This window comes from Pezoporus wallicus, unplaced genomic scaffold, assembly GCF_028554395.1.
Source record: "Pezoporus wallicus isolate ANWC-B61680 ecotype Strahan unplaced genomic scaffold, APGP_CSIRO_Pwel_v1 contig_8234, whole genome shotgun sequence".
NCBI lineage: Eukaryota > Metazoa > Chordata > Aves > Psittaciformes > Psittacidae > Pezoporus > Pezoporus wallicus.
In genome coordinates, this window is record NW_026637703.1 from 47,700 (window position 1) to 69,271 (window position 21,572).

The 21,572-nt window shown below is 46.6% G+C and overlaps 1 protein-coding gene across 2 annotated transcripts in view; it reads left to right on the plus strand.

Moving 5' to 3' along the window:
- PNPLA7 (patatin like phospholipase domain containing 7) overlaps positions 1-21,572 on the plus strand; it is a 123,978-nt gene that overhangs the window by 21,732 nt on the left and 80,674 nt on the right. For both annotated transcript variants that reach the window (XM_057407316.1, XM_057407315.1), the window contains 6 exons: positions 2,035-2,135; positions 3,327-3,473; positions 7,775-7,852; positions 8,687-8,892; positions 14,020-14,151; positions 15,441-15,564. In XM_057407316.1, coding sequence (XP_057263299.1) covers positions 2,035-2,135; positions 3,327-3,473; positions 7,775-7,852; positions 8,687-8,892; positions 14,020-14,151; positions 15,441-15,564 — 788 coding nt within the window. The remainder of the gene's footprint in view (positions 1-2,034; positions 2,136-3,326; positions 3,474-7,774; positions 7,853-8,686; positions 8,893-14,019; positions 14,152-15,440; positions 15,565-21,572) is intronic.

Below are 21,572 nucleotides of genomic sequence, written 5' to 3' on the forward strand. Positions count from 1 at the left end.
ATCCCATGTCAGAAGCTGGTAGCTCAGTGAGTGAGTGCTTGGGAGGAGGGAGGCAGCTGAAACACTGCAGGGACAGGGTCGGCTGCCGGTGTTGTTGCAGTGACTTCCCCACCAGCAGTGTGTGGGATCTCAGCAGCATGTGGTCACCAAACAGGATTGGATCCCCCCCACCCTGAGTTTCCCACTGCCTTCTGTTCTTTTGACTCAACGCCTCTAGTTGAAGCTTGTTCTGCTGTGTCCTTTCTAACTCCCATTTGAGCAACGAGACGGTTTAATTAATCACTGTGTGGGAAGCTTGTACCTACGAATGAGATGAAGGTTTCTCTTTGAATGTCTGGTAGACATAAGCTTTCATTCTTAGAATGCCTCCCCTTTCTCTCTTGATTTTTCACTACGTAGAGCTGTGCAGAGGATGCTTTTCGTGCCTCTATGCCCACCCATCATCAGCTTGTTTAGGTTTAGCCTGAAAAGTGTGTGTTTAGATTTCAAATGCACTTGGTGTATTTGGGCTCAGTAATTCTGCTGACCTTGTGATTTGTGGGGCAGTGGAATTGACAGGCAGGCAGATCAGCCCATATGGAGTTCCAGGCTGCTATTTCTACTATTCCAGCTCTTTTTTGTTGTTTAATAACTAATTTAGGGTCCTTAATGTTGCAGTGTGTACAAAATTCAGCAACATCAACAGTGTTGGTTTGTGGATTGGGATTGGCTGGTTTTGGTGGTGGTTTTGGTTTTTGGTCTTATGGTTCAGAAGTTAAGTTTTGCTGCCGACAGTCATTGGGTCAGCTTGTTGGGCTTCTTGTTTGGAGGCTGATCTTTAAATGATGTTATGATCCCAGTGGCAAACGTGGATTTTCTACATGCAAAGGTTTGTCCATATTTGTACGTAATGTGGAAAAGAGCCGTCTGAAGTAGGTCTGAACCTCCGGGACAGCAGGATTTGCTCATGTCCTAGATGGGGTGGGGGAGGAATTCAGAGTTAAAAGTTTCAGCCCTGTCAGAGTTTATTCAGTAACAAATTCAACAGTCAGGAAGGACACTTGTGTTCTCTAAGGGCTCATCCTATTTTTGAGCAGCAGTTTGAATTTAAGAAAGCAAAAGCATAAGAACAACGGAGGAGCAGAAGGAAAAAGATGAAAGGGCGAAGATTTAAACTTTTCTGAGTATAGATTTCAGATCTATTGGTGTAGAAATGTGATGGGATGGATTATAGGTTTATTAAAAGAAACTGCAATCTCTGCATGATTCTTAAACTCCTCTGTGAATCACCAGCCTGAATCATGGGCATCCTCTTCCAGGTAATGAAATGGGAGGCATTTCCCAGATATATCTGTGTTATGGATTCTCTCAGATAGGTTCCTAGAAGGTGGATGGAACAGCCAAAGAGCTAATATAATTAAGATGTATTAAACTTGGGAGATAGGGAATAGAAGTTGTTAGTGACAGATTCATGGATTAAATAAGTGAGGCCTGGAAGGGAATTGCTCAGTAATCTCTCAGCATATGAAAGTGTGGACAAGTTGTAGAAAAGAGCTGAAATGACTTTAGGCATCATTTAGGGAATGATGTCCGTGGAGAGGCTTTAAGAAGTTGCTGACGATAATATTCTCCCTCTGAAAGCTCTTGCTATATATTTGCTACAAAAGAAATGCTTTGGTTTGGTGGAGGAAAGGTTCATAACAATCATTTCCTGAAAGCAATGAGGAGTTTCTGTTTGGTGAATTTGCCTCTTTCTGATAATCTTCGTATCCAAATGGCCCTGTTTTGTCTACCCCAAAGTAATGATTGCACTCTGAACAGAGGGAATTTAGGGATGTATTGTGTTCATGAGCTCAGATGAGCAGACTGAGAGCTCCCATCAGATCTTCTGGGTCAAAACAAGCTGGGAAATAAAAAAGAATATGAGGATCCCACTTTCTAGTATATCCTCAGCTTCAGAAATGAAAAAGCAAACAATGTTGCTCACCTTTCTGTACCTTCTGAGAAGCAGTAATAAAAGAAGTGCTTACAAAAAGCTTTCTGTATTGCTTGTAGACAACTCCAGTGGTGCAAAATCAGACATGGACATGGCATATGAAAGAGCCCGGGTGCACTTTGCCTTGGAGGATGTGGCCAGTGGCCCAGTCGTGGGCAAGGTAGGTCCTGACCCTTGGAGAGCCCAGTGTGGTGCTTGCATTGTGCTTCCGCACATCGTTGTTGTTTGACTAATATCTTGTACTTCAAAGCACTGCCCCTGCAACTCTGTACGAGCTGTGATTTTGTTCTTCTTGTGCTGGTGTCTTTTAACTTGTAGTTGTTTCAGTAGATTTGGGTGACTGTTCAGGCTTTCTGGAGCAGATCTTGAAACTCTGTGGAGATTCTCTTGGCAAGTAACGGGAAAACACTGCTGCAACATCTTGGTTGTAGGTATTCGTAGAATCCCAGACTGGTTTGGGTTGAAGGGACCTTAAAGCTCATCCAGCTCCAACCCTTGCCATGGGCAGGGACACCTTCCACTAGAGCAGCTTGCTCCAAGCCCCTGTGTCCAACCTGGCCTTGAACACTGCCAGGGATGGGGCAGCCACAGCTTCTCTGGGCACCCTGTGCCAGCGCCTCAGCACCCTCACAGGGAAGAGCTTCTGCCTAAGAGCTCAGCTCAGTCTCCCCTCTGGCAGGTTAAAGCCATTCCCCTTGGCCTGTCCCTACAGGCCCTTGTCCAAAGCCCCTCTCCAGGTTTCTTATAGGCCCCCTTTAACTATTATTGCCTTCATCTGACTCAGGAAAAGGATTATTTGGAAAGGTGAGTTTGTCAGACCATGCTTCATTTGTGAAAATAAAAATGAGAAACTTGTCTCAGCCTCTGAATTTCCTGCAGGTTTTCAGTCATGATTTATCAATCTGTGTTTCCGTTCACGATCTGGTTTTTATGAACACTGACCTGGAAGTTAAGGGTGCTTTTGAATTATAAAGCTGCACACCAAAATCTGAAGAGAAGCTGTGGCTCAGTGTGACCTTTACTGGCAGTTCATCCTTTCTTCAGCTTTCCATACGGTTTTTAGTTCTATCAGGTTTTAGTTCTATCAAGCTGGCAGCTGCCCAGTTTCTGAGAAGTCTCTTACTCCTCCCTTCCACATGCTGTGATGAGTAACTTTGTTTGACTTGAGTGTCAAGCCTTGCAGAGAAATACCAGGATAATGAAGTTAGCAAGCTGTTGCTTTTAAAAGCCTAGCTTTTTTTTCCTGCAGGCCACCAGTTGTGGGTAGAGAACACAGATGATATGGCAAGTTTTTGCTGGGTAGGTGCCAATTCTGATCTTTAAATCAATACTTGTGTACCTGTTCTTGCAGTCGATACTGAAGAAGTCTGTGACCGTGGCAGAAGCTCCTTCAGCAGTCTTCCATTATAGCGCTGTGCAAGATGTCTGTAACACCAAACATATTGATGCCATCGTCGAAGCAGCAAAGAAAGACCTTTCAACCTTGATGAAACTTGATGTAAGTGATTGCAGGAAGAAGTGGCTTTGGTTTTGCTTTTCATCTCTTTCTGCTAAGCACCAAGAAGTAAATTGTCTCCCTGGTATACTGTGGACTGGCGGAGTGGTTTCTTCTCTGGTCTGTTGAAGTTATTAGCAGCACTGCAATAAATCTGCATTATTCTGCCATATGAAAAGACCCTATGAAATGCAGTGCACGGATCTTTCCTCACTGTGTACAGAGTTATCTGGGTAAGAAGTAAATGTGCAATTTCTGCTGCCTTGTAATTTCATGCTCTCATGTCCTGTGTGAAGAAGTGGTGTAAGGGCATTCAGGTGATGGCTGAATGCATTAATCTGTTGGCACAGCACTGAGTGCCTTGATGGCTTTTGGAATTGAAGCTGTGTGTTTGGCCAAGGGCTGTGAGTGCATTTCAGAGCTGAGGGACTGTGCCATGCCCGTTGGTGCCCTTGCAGGTGTCACTGGTGAGCTGAGCCCCTGCTTATCACTTCCCTGTTGTAAGAAGGAATGAAAATGTTTGTTTTCATCATTCCTATGATTCCAGCTGCATTTCACTACAGGGGTGTCTCTATTCATGCAGCTAATAGGGCAATTTGTGGAAACAGTGCATCTGTCTCAATCAGTCCCAACTATCCTGGTTTTCTTTCAGCATGTATTTCACTACCTGAAGGGTGGGATGCTGCCAGAGGCCTGGGCACAGCTGCTGCAGCCTCGTTCTCTGCTTCAAGAGCTCTCACCAAACAACACTTGCTAGAACTTAGAAGCATTTACTTTTGGATTTTAACATTCCAAATTATTCCTCTTGCATCTTCCAGTTCTTGGTTGTGATCCTTCAGTTGCCAGCAGTGGGGCTTGAGATGCCCGATCTGCAGTCTCTGGTTTGGTAGAGGGTGCTGTACTGGCTGTGGCCTGCAGGAGAGTTAACTCTCTTGTTAGGTTAATTGTAAGTTTGGGGTTTTTTTTCAGGCATTTATCTGCTCACAAAAGGTTACAGACTATTTTACAATTACCTAAATGGCAGATGGAATAAAGCAGGACTAGCTACTTCCATCTGTTCTGATCAGCCTCCTGTTCCTGACAGGACTGGCCTCACACACTGCCTGTGACACAAGTTTGTATCCAATATACAACTGGTGTCTTCCTTTTTAGATTTTTGGATCATGAGCAAAAATTCCAAGATCACTGAAGCTCCCAATTACAGCACTTCTGATTTATTTTTTTTAATCTAGAGTAAATTTCTCAGTAATTGACAAGTGAACAGATTAAAGTTACTTGCAACAGCATCATAGAATCCCAGCCTGGTTTGGGTTGGAAGGGACCTTAAAGCTCACCCACTTCCAACCCCTACCATGGGCAGGGACACCTTCCACTAGAGCAGATTGCTCCAAGTGCCATCCAACCTGGCCTTGAACGCTGCCAGGGATAGGGCAGCCACAGCTTCTCTGTGCCAGTATAGGCAGTGTCTGTAGCATGAGGATCTAAGTAATCATGAAATAAGGTAGGAGATCTAAATAATGAAGTAAGGGAGGTTTTTCAGACTTTGATGTTGTAACAACTCAGTTTGTCACAAGCAAATAAGAAATGGATGGAATGTAGCCGGATCTCATTTAAAGGTCAGTGTTAGTTTTTCTATGCAGGATTAGCAAAAGTCAAGTCTTCTCCAGGCAATGGAAGAAAAATCTTACTGTAGTTTGAAATGTGTTCAATACTGCTTTCATAGAGGAAGAAAATAAATCCTGTGAGCTCTTCTCTTAAAACATCAGCTCAGAGCTTTTATTTCTTAGCTGGTTGGAGGCATTCGAAGTTGTCATTTTTTCAGAGCAGCCCATCAGTGTGAATCAAACCCTGATGTTATGATGTCAGGTGGGGTGGGGGTTTCTGGTTAGGTGGGGTTTTTATGAGACTGTAAGAAAGAGTGGGGAGGATCATTTGCTTTAGGAGGAAGGTGGTGTTATTTCAAATGCCCTTTAGGTATTTGACTTCAGGATTAAGATTTTTCCTTTTGTTTTAAATAACTTGAATTCCTTGGATCCCTGGCACAAATGGTTTTCTATCTCGTACAACTTTCCCATGTTTTCAGCTTTATCTGCAGTTAGGAATGAGAGTTAATGTTGCAGGGTGTATCTTCTGCCTGAGTTACAACAAAACAATGGTGTGTCCCAGTTAATTCCTGCTTTTGGTGAGTGTTTAGAAGTGTTTTGTGTTTTCACTTCTGCATCACAAACCTCTGCTAGTAACACCAAGAAGGAAACTTGCTGTGAAATGGGTTCAGTTGTGCTGGTGACTTCTTTTCCTAAAAGCAAGTGGCTGGGGGAGGCTGAAGAGGATCAGTGGGAGGTTGTTCAGCTCAAACCCTGTAACTGTGAGGTGCTGGATTTGGGGTTGCTGGTCTGGCCCATTCAAGAGAGTACGTGCCAGATAGGATGGACCATGTCTGTGATCTCGTTTGTAACCTCCTTCATTGCTTACTCAGGGTTGTAATAGCACAGAAAATAGGATTTCAAGGTCTGCTTGGAGGTCTTTCAGGCTCTTTTCATGCCCAAGGGAGAATCCAATATTGCTCAGTCATTTCTGGCAGGTTTTTGACTCAGCTGCTCTTAAAGCTTTCCAGTGCTGAGCACAGCTTTGTGTGCAATGTACTCCAGTCCTTTAAGAGTCTGAGACACGAAGAAAATCCTTGCAACAGTTTTTGTAGGAGCTAATGCAGCAGAGAAAGCTGCTGGTAAGCAGAGCTCACTGGGGAGCCTGTATTCCCTTACTGTGAGACACTTCCATAGTTAGAGCTCTGCCTATAAGAGTAGGTAATTCCCTACAACCATAAATGTATAAATATAGCAGAACCATCACAGGAATTAGTTGATATTGCTGAACTGCAATATTTTGACAGGTGCTTGTCAGGTTTCCTGCATTGGACACGTTCCCATCAAACAGATTGCTTTCAATAAAACTGTTTTTTCATTAAGATCTGTTCTTTTTATCAGCTGGAGGTGGAAAGAGTAATTCTGATTATTTCACTTGCTCTATTTTTTCCAACCAAAATGAACAGAGGAAACCCTGCAGAGCAATGGCAATGGTAAAGTGTTTATGTCTCTGCTGTTGTTTCCTGCTGCAGTGAGGTTCATGACTATGGGCAGGTTCTGCTGAGGGGCTTGTGCTGAGCTGTATCACTGTGCACACAGCTCTTGCTCGTGGTGCTTCTGCCTCTTTGGGGAAGTCCTGGACTTAGCTTAATGCAAGAGCCACATAACTGAGCCGAGGTTTTGCCCCTACCTATTTGGATGATGCTGACAAAATCATACAATCACAGAGTGGTTTGGATTGGCAGGGACCTTAAAGCTCATCCAGCTCCAGCCCCTGCCACGGGCAGGGACACCTTCCACTAGAGCAACTTGCTCCAAGCCCCTGTGTCCAACCTGCCCTTGAACACTGCCAGGGATGGGGCAGCCACAGCTTCTCTGGGCACCCTGTGCCAGTGCCTCAGCATCCTCACAGGGAAGAGCTTCTGCCTAAGAGCTCAGCTCAGTCTCCCCTCTGGCAGGTTAAAGCCAAAAATGTTGAGATTCTGAAGACTTGCTGCTTTGGGTGGAAGATATGCCAAAGCAAAGGTGGCCTCAAGCACTAGGGTTTGATGCTGACTGCATGTGGACACCAAATTGCATGGGCAGTTCTTTGAGATGGAAAGAAAACATTATCTCCCTGCTTGCTGGCTGTCCCTCTGTACTCAGGATTATGGTGCTGACCAGTTTATGAGCTGGAAAAGAGTCTCTGATCAGCTGAGACACTTAACTGGATCAGCTCCTTGCCATTGCAAGGGTTTGGGTTCAAGTCTAAATCAAGGGCAAGCTTTTAGACAGACCCTCCCTCCCGTGTGCTTTTCAGTCAGGAGGAAAATTCCCACTCTCCTGTGCAATCCGCATGGGCAGGGACACAAGGATTCATTACTTTGGGGAAGCTTCCTTTGAAAGTAACTTCGTGCTTCATGATTTTCATACCAGCAGATCGGGATCTCATTTTGTTATAGACCCTTAAAAGAACCTGGGGGCAGAACTGGCAAATACAAACTCATTGAGAATCCAAGTCTGATCATTGAAACGAATTAAACCTGGTTTTTCTTCTGGAAGAAATGGCTGTTGGGGAGAGAAGCACAAAAATCATGCACCATCTTTTAAAGAGACTCAAGCACTTATAACATTGTCTTTAGTAATTGTTCTTGTTTGCTTTCTTTGGATGCTTCCTCACATCTTGGATCTTTACGTGAGCACAGACCAGTAAATTGTCCCCTCTACACCCTTTCTCTCCAGGATCCTTCGCTGCTGAATGGCAAAGTGACGCTGCACCAGGTCACTGCTGGGACTGTGCTGTCGAGGCAGGGAGATCAGGTGAGTGAGCATCTCCTTGGGAGGAGAGAGCACCCAAGTGTGGCTCAATCTTTGCCCCCCATCATAAGGTATTTATACACATTGATGGTAAATAAAACGTTCCCACATGACCCCTCCCAAGGCTTCTCTTCTCCAGGTGAAGCAATCCCAGCTTGTAGCCTTCCTGTGCAGTGAGTAGTAGTGTAGCCAGAGCTAGAGTCTCTGGTGCCTGTGTTCAGCAATTAGGTACCTTCAGAGAAGGTACAGGCTGTCATAATTCCATCCCTCTGGAGGAGCTGCAGAGTGAGGGAAGCCTTTTGCCATGCTCCACACTGCAGGCTTTCAGTGCTGTCTCTCAGTTGCAGTATGTTTTCCCCCCATACAATAGAAATTCCATGTTATTTGTTTATAGAAAACTATTTAGGATACAGTGAGATTCCTTTATTGTAACACTGTGTAAATAGAGCAGGTTCTGCAAAGCAGCTGAGGGGCTGCTCCAGTTCCAGAGCTCCTGTGTTCTGCTCAGCTGACCTGGGATGTCGCTCTCCGTGCAGCTGCGATTACCCTGTTATCTCCATTTGCAATTATGTTGTTATTCCTCGAGATCTCACAGATGCAGCCTTTATTTTCATAACCATACAAAGAGAAACACATTTGTCAATATTGTGGCTGCTTAGTTTTAAATATTCATAACCTGCTTTTAATAATTCACTATTGTGTCTTATTTTATCACCTAATTGTTCAAAACCAGAGGGAGCTTTGTGGAAGACAGATTGGTCATGGTAGTTCTGTCACTGTGATAATTGCTTTAGAATCTTTGGGGATTTTATTGAGCTCTTCTTCTGTTTTTTCCAGGATGTTAATGTTTGCTTTGTGGTTTCGGGGATGCTTCATGTGTACCAGCGGAAGATAGACTCGGAGGAGGACACCTGCCTGTTCATTACCCACCCAGGAGAGCTTGTGGGGCAGCTTGCAGTCCTGACTGGGGAACCACTGATCTTCACCATCAAGGCCAATCGAGACTGCAGCTTCCTCTCCATCTCCAAGTCCCATTTCTATGAGTGAGTTCTGATGTGAAAACATATATTGGTTTCTTTTTTCTTTTTTCTTTGAAATCATTTATTGATTTTGGGAATGGATGGAGAGCATCCCAGAAACCAACCAATGCTGGGCTGCATCCCCTGAGTGTGAGCAGCAGCTTGAGGGAGGGGATCCTCCTCTGCTGCACTCTGGGGAGACCCCCCCTGGAGTCCTGATCCAGCTCTGGGGCAACAGCACAAGAGGGATGTGGAGCTGTTGGAGTGAGCCCAGGGAGCTGCTGCAAGGGCTGGAGCAGCTCTGCTCTGGAGCCAGGCTGAGAGAGCTGGGCTGGGTCAGCCTGGAGAAGAGAAGGCTCCTGAAGGGGAGACCTTAGAGCAGCTCCAGTGCCTAAAGGGGCTGCAGGAAAGCTGGAGAGGGGCTTTGGACAAGGGCCTGTAGGGGCAGGCCAAAGGGAATGGCTTTAACCTGCCAGAGGGGAGACTGAGCTGAGCTCTTAGGCAGAAGCTCTTCTCTGGGAGGGTGCTGAGGCGCTGGCACAGGGTGCCCAGAGGAGCTGTGGCTGCCCCATCCCTGGCAGTGTTCAAGGCCAAGTTGGACACAGGGGCTTGGAGCAAGCTGCTCTAGTGGAAGGTGTCCCTGCCATGGCAGGGGTTGGAACTGGATGAGCTTTAAGGTCTCTTCCAGCACAAACCAGGCTGGGATTCTATGATTAAGCCCTTACCAGTCAGTCATCTCAGCTCTTCATTGTTCTGGGACTATTACAGATCTTTCTTTTTCTCCTCTAAAAAGCCTGTTTCCAATTCTCTGCATTTTAGGAGCAATGTGATCTTCCAGCTTTGCATCTTCGCAAGTTCTCTTGAATCCCAAGCTTTATATCACTTCTGTTCCCATATTTGAAAGTGTCACTGTAGAAAGTCTTTGAGAACCATGAAGTTTCTGCAAGTTTGTTCTTTTTTGCTTAGAACTCTGAGGATAAAAAACTTGTTGATAAAATTAGAAGTAAGTTTTGTCTTTCTCTTTTTGTTCCAAATTCTGTACTCATAGTTCTACAGCACCAGGCTTTGTCCTTTGCTCAGAGCCTTCCTTCCAGGAACAACTGGTTCTTGGCTCCTACCTTACTGACAAGAAGTTTGACAAGAGCCTCCATTATTCTGCAGAATTCCTTTCTTTTCTTGTCAAATGCATTACTCTGTTTCTTTGAGCTGCCTAGAGCATTGTATTAGGGTTTTTTTCAGTAATTAATGAGAGGGCAAAGCAGAAAGAACATGGTCAATAGTTGCCATTAGGCAACAAGCACAGTAATGCAATGGCCCATGGTTTAGAATTACATGTTGGATGTTGGACGACAGATTCAGTCCTTTTCACTGCAACTTTGGGGCAGGAGCCTTTTACTTGGTAGTAACATGACTGAATAACTGTCTGTAAATGTAGGGTTTAAGCACAGGGGTGACACCACCTAATTATATAGTAGATACCTTAACTGCTCTGCTGTTTTGCTGGAGTGATGTACTAAGTGTGCAGTGCCTACGCTGCAACTGTTGGTGTCTCTTGAGGAACAGTGTAATCAGGCTGTCACCAGCTCTCCTAAGGGAACATGTTCAGGTTCTGCAGTACGAGGGACTCATGTTTCTGCTTCAGTAAATCTCTCAGTTTGGAGTCTGAGCCATGTGCACTTGCCAGAGAAGCAGGAATTGTTTGATTTGGTTTTGCTATTGCCAGCCAAGCTGAGTATCACATTGCATCCACATCCCCATGAATATCTGCGTAGGTCCCAAGCTTCCACAGATGCCAGTTTAGCCCTTGCTGTATTTGGGGAGCTTTCTAATAAAGAAGCCTCAGGTTCCCTTTACAAACAGGCTTCTTCAGTACAGTGCTTTGGGGTTTAATTTTCCCAGTGCCAGCTATGTTTGAAGCAGAAGGGCAAAGATGAAGATGCTCAAGTGAGAGGAAGGGAACCTGGCTGATGCATGGGGAAAACCCCTGCTTTCCATTTCTTGTGCATGAGGGTGGGCTTTTACCTTCTGTGCTAATACTCTTGTAGAAGCTCTACAGCACAGAGTGAAATAACAGAGCACTCCAGATGGAGATAAAAGCAGCCTGTTAGTAGTTTACATTCTGAATGCATTAAGTATTAAGATACGTATCTTGAGGGAGGAACAGGAGTAAATGGCTTTTATTGATCGCAGCGAACAGCCTGTGTGGGAGGTGGCTTTGAGTGGTAAATAGGCAAGTAGAGTAAAACCAGTCAGCTAAACCAGTCAGGGGCTTTCAGGGAGTTCATTTAACTCTTGGATCAGGCAAGAAGGGGGATAGGGCTGGGCTGGGTGTTCTGTGTGTGATGAGGGGTTAGCCTTGTCTGTTTATCAGTGTTTCTCGTGGTGTTCCTCTTCCAGCTCCGTCTTTTGCTCCAAGTTAGGTTCATGTGGTAAGGTTTCCATAAGATAACATGTTGTCACGTGCAGTAGTAGCTTCTCAAACCCAAGGGGGTCTGTAGGTATCTGAGTGCGGGACATGGAAACCTCAGTGCAGGAGAGGAAAACTGGCCTGCTTTTCCATAACCTTTAGGTGGATGGATTTTAAACCATGCTGAATGGAGGAGCTGGTGTTCAGTTTAATTCACATCCTAGCACATACGAGTGCAGGGGTATAAGTTTGATGAGCTCAGTGTGGGACTGGGATTGATGCAGATGAATCTCTTATGTTTCAATTTCAGGGATTTGGGCTGAAGAAGCTTTGTTATGGCAAAAAGTAGGAATAGGAGGCACTGGGTAAGGTGAGCAGGTAGCAGGAATGCTGCCTGCAGCACCCTGTGTGCTGCAGTGTGTCCACAGCCACTGTCAGCTTTGGTCTCTTGTTGCAGCTACAGGACTAAGGAATGAGAGATCTGATGTGTTACAAACTTTAGGGCAGATTCTGTGCTACATCCAGGCAGTAAAGAGCTCCTGTTGAGTCTGCTTTTGCTGTTGTGTTCCAGGGTTAGGAACTGTGTTTCTGTTGTGGGGCAAAGACAATGCTTCTTTCATGCCTTTCTGTTCATAAATAGTTAGGGTTGGAAAGGACCTTAAGATTCCAACCCTGCTCCATAGGCAGGGACACCTCCCACTAAACTACGTCACCCAAGGCTCTGTCGACCCAGGCCTTGACCACCGCCAGGGATGGAGTAGTCACAGCTTCCTTGGGCAACCCATTCCAGTGCTTCACCACCCTTACAGTAAAGAGCTTCCTCCTTATATCCAACCTAAACTTCCCCTGTTTCAGTTTTAACCCGTTACCCCTTGTCCTATCACTGCAGTCCCTGATGAAGAGTCCCTCCCCAGCATCCCTATAGGCCCCCTTCAGACACTGGAAGCTGCTCTGAGGTCTCCACACAGCTTCTCTTCTCCAGGCTGAACAGCCCCAACTTCCTCAGCCTGTCTCCATACAGGAGGTGCTCCAGTCCCTGATCATCCTCGTGGCCTCCTCTGGACTTGTTCCAACAGTTCCATGTCCTTTTTATGTTGAGGACACCAGAACTGCACACAGTGCTGCAAGTGAGGTCTCACAAGAGCAGAGTAGAGGGGCAGGATCACCTCCTTGGACCTGCTGGTCACGCTCCTTTTGATGCAGCCCAGGATACAGTTGGCTTTCTGGGCTGTGAGCACACACTGAAGCCAGCTCATGTTCATTTTCTCATCAGCCAACACCCCCAAGTCCTTCTCCTTGGGCTGCTCTGAATCTTTTCTCTGCCCAACCTGTAGCTGTGCCTGGGATTGCTCCGGCAAATTGCTGTCATCTGTTCATCAGGGTGCAAGGTTAGATACAAAGCTCACATGGCTGGTGCTTAATGAGAGTTCCCACCTAGGCAAAGCGATCATAGAATCCCAGACTGGGTTGTGTTGGAAGGGACTTTAAAGCTTCTCCAGTTCCAACCCCTGCCACAGGCAGGGACACCTTCCACTAGAGCAGTTTGCTCCGAGCCACATCCAACCTGGCTATGTTTGGTATCCTAACTAGATTTTATTATGGCAGAAATATGCAGAAAACATACCAAGTAGTTATCATTTTTTCTCTTTGTTTCAATCCATGTGTGGCTTTACCGTAGCTCCCTCACCTCTCTGTGTGTGCACGTCACGTACCAGCTCTGTGGACACGTACCTGCTCCTTTGTGAATCATGCTGTCTGCTGTGAAATAACTGAGTTTTGGTAGTCTGCTGTCAGTTGTTCTTGGTGCTGCTCAGGAACAGAAAAGATAAGATGTCCTAACAAGTACCCCAGCTTGAGATGTGTGTAATCAGTCCACTCCTGTGGAGTAGTGCTTCAGTAGCAATGGGAATGCTTACTCACTGATCTTTAGTCTGAAAGGAATGAGAAATAAGCCATTCCTGAGCAGTTATCAGGTGTCTGTGGGAGCCATTTCCTGGCAGTCAGGGTGTTTGCAGTTAGCCCTGGCAGAACCTTCTCAGAGTTTTCCAGCGTGGGACAGGCATGGAATGACGTGGTGTCTCCATTACTAGAGACTTCCGAGCATCACTCAAAAGACTGAGTGTGAAGATCAGAAGATGTTTCAATTCTTTGTGCTCTTTGCAACAGGGAAAAGGGAACAGTTGAAATATCAAGCTGGTCTCTCGTTTTCAAGAGCATCACGCTGTACATACAATACATTTCTGACCTTATGTAAAATCATGGGGGAGCAGTGAGCACATGCATGTTTGAGAGACTGGGAGGTGCAGAACAGCAGGAAGAGCTCATCCTCTGAGCAGTGAGAATGTTTCCTGAGTCATAAGAGGCCTGGGAGAAGGGGGAGGTTGGGAGGGTGGTTCAGAGAAGTGCTTCAGTGGTTCCTTCCATCCCTCTGCTCTCTTAGGGAAGAGAATTGGGCCGGGGAGCAGGATTGAGTTGGCATCCTGCTAACTCAATCCTGCTGCTCCTCGGACAGGGCAGCCTTTGAGTGGCATTCCATCTGGATGGGTTAAAAGGCTGGCCAGCCCTGCGCTTTGTCAGGTTGCCACTGATGTGGTGTGGTTAGGCAGCAGAGTGTGTGTATACAGAGATGTATGAACTTCTGCGTTAACACCTGTGTGTCTAAGTTGCATTGGGATGTTGGGCCTGTGGGTACAGATTCCTGTTTCGGGGAAGTTCTTGACTAACACTTGTGTTCTCCCCTCCAGGATAATGCGGTCGCAGCCAAGCGTGGTTCTCGGCGTGGCCCACACTGTGGTGAAGAGGATGTCCCCATTTGTTAGGCAGATGGACTTTGCCCTGGACTGGATGGAGGTTGAGGCTGGACGAGCTGTTTACAGGTGTGCTGTGGACAGAACTGTATCTTATCTGTTGAATATTTCATATCTCATAGTTCAGGAGCTCTGCTCCCTTGGTGATATACAGCAGAAGAAACTCCCTGGACTGAGTTTATTGACTCTTCATCAGGTTTTTCTGTTTGCCTGTTTTGAGATGACTTTCTTTCTGCAGTACCCTTCAACACTGCTTCAGTCCCTTATCTCCAGATGTAATTAAAATTCCTTTATACTGTTCCTTCTCCTTTATGAGCCTCGGCAAGCTTTTGAAGTGACTTAAACTGAGAGGTGCTGGCACAGGATGCCCAGAGAAGCTGTGGCTGCCCCATCCCTGGCAGTGTTCAAGGCCAGGTTGGACACAGGGGCTTGGAGCAAGCTGCTCTAGTGGAAGGTGTCCCTGCCAGTGGCAGGGGTTGGAGCTGGATGAGCTTTAAGGTCCCTTCAACCCAAACCCAGCTGGGATTGAGAGATAGACAGTGATATGTTCTGGTGGTGGCTTCTGTATTTTTAAGGGCACAAACATCTTTTGCTCAAATAGTTTATCAGCCTTTCCAAATTAAACGACGAAACTCAAAGGTAATCCAGTTAGACTTACTCAAAATAAATAGAAAATAGGCACTGCACGTTATGTTTAAGGGCAAAAGTTATCCTTGGGAAAACTTAATTTATGGATTTTTGTGCTAGGAGGCATTTGAGCAATTATATATTTGCTGCAGTGTTGAGAGAATAAAGTCTAATTTAATGCATGTTCTATAGAATCTGTAGTTTTCATTTTCATAACAACACCTGCAGCACCAATACTAAAGAAAGTTTTGGGTTACTTTGTGCATCAAAGCACAGAATCCCAGCCAGGTTTGCGTTGGAAGGGACCTTAAAGCTCCTCCAGCTCCAACCCCTGCCATGGGCAGGGACACCTTCCACTAGAGCAGCTTGCTCCAAGCCCCTGTGTCCAACCTGCCCTTGAACACTGCCAGGGATGGGGCAGCCACAGCTTCTCTGGGCACCCTGTGCCAGCGCCTCAGCACCCTCCCAGGGAAGAGCTTCTGCCTAAAATCTAATCCAAATCTCCCCTCTTCAATATTAAAGCCATTCTCCCTTATCCTGTCACCTTTTAACAGGTACCTGCTTGGTTTCTTGTTTGCTTGTTATGTTCAACTGTTAACTAAATAGGAGCAAATGTGTTCCTATGTCCTCTAAGCCAGGCAGGGAAAGCTGATCAGCTTTTGAAGACTCTTGATGCATTTGCTGAGCAGAGCTGCTTCACTGATCCTTGTTCCTGGTTATTCTCCCTGCAGGCAGGGAGACAAGTCAGACTGCACGTACATTGTGTTGAACGGTCGCCTTCGCTCAGTCATTCGAGTGGATGATGGCAAAAAGCACCTGACGGGTGAATACGGCCGAGGAGACCTCATTGGGGTGGTAAGAGACATTTCTGAACAAATTGTTTGCCTGAGAAAGACACGAAAACCACCAAAATCTTGCTCTGCTCAGCTGTTAATCTTAGTGAAGGGCTTTCACACGCTGGAAAGATGGAAAATCCCTTCTACTTGGAAACTTTATATACTAATACATGAATGGGATTATTAGGCTTGATTTAAAAAGAAAGTAAACAGAAAGCTACAGCCCAACCAAAAAGCCCTGCCCGATGCTCTTCTGTGGTGTGGGTTATTCTTTTTTCACATTGAGAGGAGCACAGCCTGGGGGAATAGTTCAGGAATTACAGGAATGTGAACTAAATGGTGATTTGAATAAATTCAGTGTCAAGGAAAGATTCATTCTGGCTGGGGCGGCCTGGAAGTGTCTAGTGCAGCCTCTCAGAGGTAACTTCAGAGCTGCAGTTGTCCAGGGGTTGTGTAGTTCTTAGAAGTTATTAAAGCAACTTTAGATTTCTAAGTTGTACCATTTATCCATGTTTAATTTCTCTATGTTCATTTGTTGTTTCTCAGGTCTAGTTCACAACTGGAGCAGAGTCCTACATCATCAGTATATGTGGCTTGTTTGATTTGTGTTTAACATTGGAGGGTTTCTGAAGGTCTGATACTGTTGTTCAGGCCCTATTCTGCTTTCTAAGCTGAAAACTAAGTATTTCATGTGTAACTGTTATAGCCAGAATGAGCCTGCCTCTGAATAAAGGAAACACAATAGCTGGTATTCATCCAATGGGAAGGAATTATTGTTTATAGAGATCAAGAGGAAGAGGAAGGAGCTGTATGAGGCTGTTTCCCTCTAGAGAGCTGATTCAGGGTTGTGCTGATTGCAAAAGATGATGGGTTTCAAAAGGGGCATGATCCAGCAGTTGAGCATTACCTGGAGAAGAGGTTCTCCCCTGCTGCCGTGCCTGTCTCCTGTGAGCCCTGTCTCTCTCTGTCCCTGGAGCAGGAGCACGATGCCAGCAATGTGAGATGTCCTGGTGTCTCCTGGTGACCCACAGACCAGGATCTGTGTTGTACAGGGCTTGTGGCAGAGATCCCATGTGCTCTGAGAGACCGGGAGCTGACCTGACATAGAATCCCAGCCTGGTTTGTGTTGGAAGGGACCTTAAAGCTCATCCAGCTCCAACCCCTGCCATGGGCAGGGACACCTTCCAGTAGAGCAGCTTGCTCCAAGCCCCTGTGTCCAACCTGGCCTTGAACACTGCCAGGGATGGGGCAGCCACAGCTTAAGGATATCTTCTCAAGATCAGTGCTACTTCTGGTTGAGGAGTTCTGTGGGCTTGGGATGTCCTTGGAGAAGCAGGGCTGTTCTTGAGTTTGCTGGAACAGTCACAAATTTAGTTTGTTCTTTTTTGGGGCTATCTCTTCAGGTACCTCATAAAAGGTAAAATGACATGGTTTGGCAGGAACAAAAGCTGAGATCTTTTGTGACTAATCCTGCTGGTATGAGGCCTTTCGGTGTGCGAATAAGGGTTTGTCAGTTTTGTCACATACAAGCAGTTTCCTGCTCTTTTCCCTTCTTCCTTTCACCAGTGATGGTTTGCAGCTTCACTCTCGAGCTTCTGGAGTTTTGCAGAGCTCCTGCGTTAAAACAACGAGCTGTTGTACCTTCTGAAAACAGTTCTGACTGACCGTGGAGTGCAGGCTCTGAACTCTACCTCCCTGTACAAGCACTTGAGCAGGTTTTGGCACGTTTCATGCTGGCTCAACTGTTGGTTGCACAGAAATGGAGGTTGTTTGAGTGGATGGACTGGGATGTGTTGGCTGTGACAACGCCGTGTTTACTGGTGAGTTCCTGAGCATGGGTACAGGAACACGCATAGAGTTGATGTTTGAAGCATAAGTCACTTTTCTGGATCCGTATTTGGAGAGGGGCTTTGGCCAAGGGCCAGTAGGGCCAGACCAAGGGGAATGGCTTTAACCTGCCAGAGGGGAGACTGAGATGAGCTCTTAGGCAGAAGCTCTTCCCTGTGAGGGTGCTGAGGCGCTGGCACAGGGTGCCCAGAGAAGCTGTGGCTGCCCCATCCCTGGCAGTGTTCAAGGCCAGGTTGGACACAGGGGCTTGGAGCAAGCTGCTCTAGTGGAAGGTGTCCCTGCCTGTGGCAGGGTTTGGAGCTGAAGGAGCTTTAAGCTCCCTTCCAACACAAACCATTCCATGTTATGACATGAATCACTTTGAAGACTTTTGTGACTCCTTGGACGTCATCGACTCCTTCCTGCCCACAGCTCCAGGCCCACTGACTCACGCTGCCATTTGTTGTACGAATCCTGATGCTCTGGCTGTCTTTTGAAAACATGGGGGAGGATTTGTGAGGATTGCCAGGATGAAGGTGGCCGTGCTTTGTGGAGGGCATAGCTGAAATGACATTTTTCCTTTTATAAAGATTTGTTTGTCCCCTTCTGCACGATTTGTTACGGCCTTTAAAAGCCTGCTGCAGGGTTGGGGTTTTTTCCCCTGAAATTGAAGCAACTGGATGGTTCGAGGTGCTTGCAGGGCATGAAATGAGCAGTTGGTAATTGGTGTTATGGTCACCTGGTGGCATGTTCCACTAGAGCCCCTCCAAGACCCCCCCACGGGCCCTAAAAAGATCCATGAGTCTGTAGTCAATGTATTTTTGTTTACTGCCTTTACTTCAGAACTTCAAAACTGCCGTGTGTCAGATGCAGGAGATGAGTCTCTGCCATGTCTGCTTGCAGAAGAAAAGCATGAAAAACTGAAGGATTTCAGACAAGACGTTATTTTTCAAGCATGTGCGTGTGCTCCCAGGGCTAAACTTGTGGCTCAAACTGTTTTGTTCCTTGCACTGACTCAATGGCATCTGTTTCGGAGGTCTGTCAGTTCAGGGGGAGAAGAACAGATCAGAAACTGAACTTTGCCTTCAAGTGGGGACTTGAAGAGCTGACGAGGACACTTACGTCAGGGGAAAATGATCCCAGCTCCATAAAAGCCTTTGTGGAGGGATGCTGCCCACTGCTTACTGCTGCTGTCCCTCTCCATGGGCAACTTCGGTTGCAGTATCTGGTCAGATCAAGTCAGAACTTGATTGAAAGCCTTCCAGGTAGTTTTTAAAGGACAGGGAGGAATCTCTTAGATACAGTTGACAGAATTTGACCCCTCTGAGGTGGAATATTTATTTGTTGGTGCTGTTGCTACAGAAGCACATATGGAAAGATGTTGATGTGTTAATTTTATTAATCATTATGTGAGCTAAAGGGTGACTCACAAGTGCTGTGCCCAGGTGCTCCCAGAGGAAACTGGAAAAGCCCACTGTGTGTCCCTGGAGTGGAAGGGATTCTCTTCACTGAGTTATTGATTTAAAATGACTGTATTAATGGTTGGTTGGTTTGGGGTTTGTTTTTGGTTTGTTTTCTTTTTTTCCCTTGATGCTGCTGCTTTGGTTCTGATCTTGGTTAACTGCTGCAAACTGTAGGTTTTACTCGTTAGCTTGATCTCATTGACACATTGTTTTTGTTACCATAGAATACCTTGAGCTTAAAGCTCATCCAGCTCCAACCCCTGCCACAGGCAGGGACACCTTCCACTAGAGCAGCTTGCTCCAAGCCCCTGTGTCCAACCTGGCCTTGAACACTGCCAGGGATGGGGCAGCCACAGCTTCTCTGGGCACCCTGTGCCAGCGCCTCAGCACCCTCCCTGGGAAGAGCTTCTGCCTAAGAGCTCAGCTCAGTCTCCCCTGTTCTGGCAGGTTAAAGCCATTCCCCTGGGCCTGTCCCTACAGGCCCTTGTCCCAAGCCCCTCTCCAGCTTTCCTGCAGCCCCTTTAGGCACTGGAGCTGCTCTCAGGTCTCCCCTTCAGGAGCCTTCTCTTCTCCAGGCTGATCCAGCCCAGCTCTCTCAGCCCACTGATATGCCTGTGCATACCAGGAAACAGGCCCAGGCTGTGACATTTAGTGCTTTCCTAGCACCACTGATGAGGCTAGAGCAGTTCTTCAGTATTTTTTTACAACCTGCAAAGCAAGGTGTCCCAGAGGGGTGACAGGATCTCTGCTCCATGCATCTGTTGCCATTGGTGTTCTTTGCTTTTTGCATTGTTGGCAGGACACTCGTGGGTGAGGAGGGGGGAAGAATATCCAACCAAGCTCTTGAAGAATAATTTCCTGAAGGATAAGTTATTTGTATACTGCCTGCTCCCCTCCAGCATCTGAAGGTGACAGAAGCTTCTATGCAGTTGGCTTTTTATGCAAGTCAACACCTTGTCTCAGTTGGGTTCCTGGAGAATGGCAGCAGTGTTGGGAAGATGACTCAGTGCCAGCAGCTCTTAGGGGCCTCGGTGACAGCTGTTGTGCTTAGGGTATTTTTAAAGCTGTCTCTTATGTAGTTTATAGCCAGACTTTCTGGTGGGCACCTGCCTCTTACCACTTGTATGCAGTGCCTTAACCACAAACCTGCCAGCTCTCAAAGCACCCTATGGAGCAGGCAAGCTGCAGCGACGTTGTGCTTCATACAACCCCATGCAATGCTCCGGGCTTGGGGAAGAGTGGCTGGAAAGCTGCTCTTGGAAAAGGACCTGAGGGTGCTGATTGATGGAGCTGAACATGAGCAGCTTGTGCCCAGGCAGCCAAGAAAACCAGCAGCATCCTGGCCTGGATCAGCAATGGTCTGCCCAGCAGGACTGGGGCAGTGATCAACCCCCTGTCCTGGGCACTGGTGAGGCTGCACCTCAAACCCTGTGTTCAGCTCTGGGCCCCTCACTCCAAGAGAGACATTGAGGTGCTGGAGCAGGGCCAGAGAAGGGCAATGGAGCTGGTGCAGGGCCTGGAGCACAAGTGTGATGGGGAAGGGCTGAGGGACCTGGGGGATTCAGTCTGGAGAAGAGAAGGCTCAGGGGGGACCTGATCGCTGCCTACAAGCGCCTGACAGGAGGATGGAGCCAGGAGGGGCTGGGCTCTGCTCCCAAGGAACAAGGGATGGGACAAGAGGAAACGGCCTCAAGCTGCACCAGGGCAGGTTTAGATGGAGCTGAGGAACAATTCCTGCCCCAGAGGGTGCTCAGGCATTGGAACAGGCTGCCCAGGGCAGGGCTGCAGTCACTGTCCCTGCAAGTGTTCACACCCCGTGGAGACGAGGCCTCAGTGTCATGGGTCAGTGGTGGCCTTGGCAGTGCTGGGAACGGTTGGACTGGATGAGCTTAAAGGGCTTTTCCAATCTGGTTGGTTCTGTGATTCTGTAAAAGATCTTTTCTTATTCTCTTTAACAACCAGAATTCCCCTTCTTAATAGTAGGACTGTATCCAGTTGTTTTGGGGTATCAATATAGCAAAGCAAGTGCAGAAAGGTGTTTGTGCACTAGGATTTTATCTTAATGCAGGGCATGAGTGATAGGTGGCAGAACCCTGATGTGTCAGTGCTGCAGCACAGCAGCTCTGCTGTGGAAGAAATCACACTTCACATCCTAGAAATAATAGATATTTTAATTATTTTAGAGGTTAAGCTGTTCATCTCATTAGTACAGTTAAATGTGCATGGCCTTTATGCCTCTCAAAAGTTGAACACTGAGCACAGTCTGTAAATGGCTTATCATCTCCTCAGGGGCTTGGAGCATTGTGCTTTTGAAATGTAACACTAACAGAAATCTTTAATTGCTGAGTAATCCTCACCGGTATCAGGATTACACTTGTCAGGCCTTTGTTCTTTTGTCATTGTTAATGTTATCTACACCTCCCTCCTCTGATGAGTGCTCCTGTACAAAACAACTTGCAGCCTGCTTTTCTGGGCCATGTTTAAGCATGTGAATGGGTTTTGGCCAATTATTTGACTGATTTTTTTTCCAACCAGGACTACTTCATTTGATAAAGCTTTAAGTTACTAAAGGGTATGTTTTGGGTTAATTCAGGTTGATGGTGCCTTGGGCATGCTCTGTGTGCAGCCTGTATCTGGAAACTGGAGGCGGCTGATGTCCAAGACATGGTTGGAGAAGGAGGTGTTCTCTTTCCATCTTTTCCACCATCTGTCTTGATAATGCTTTACTAAAAAATAT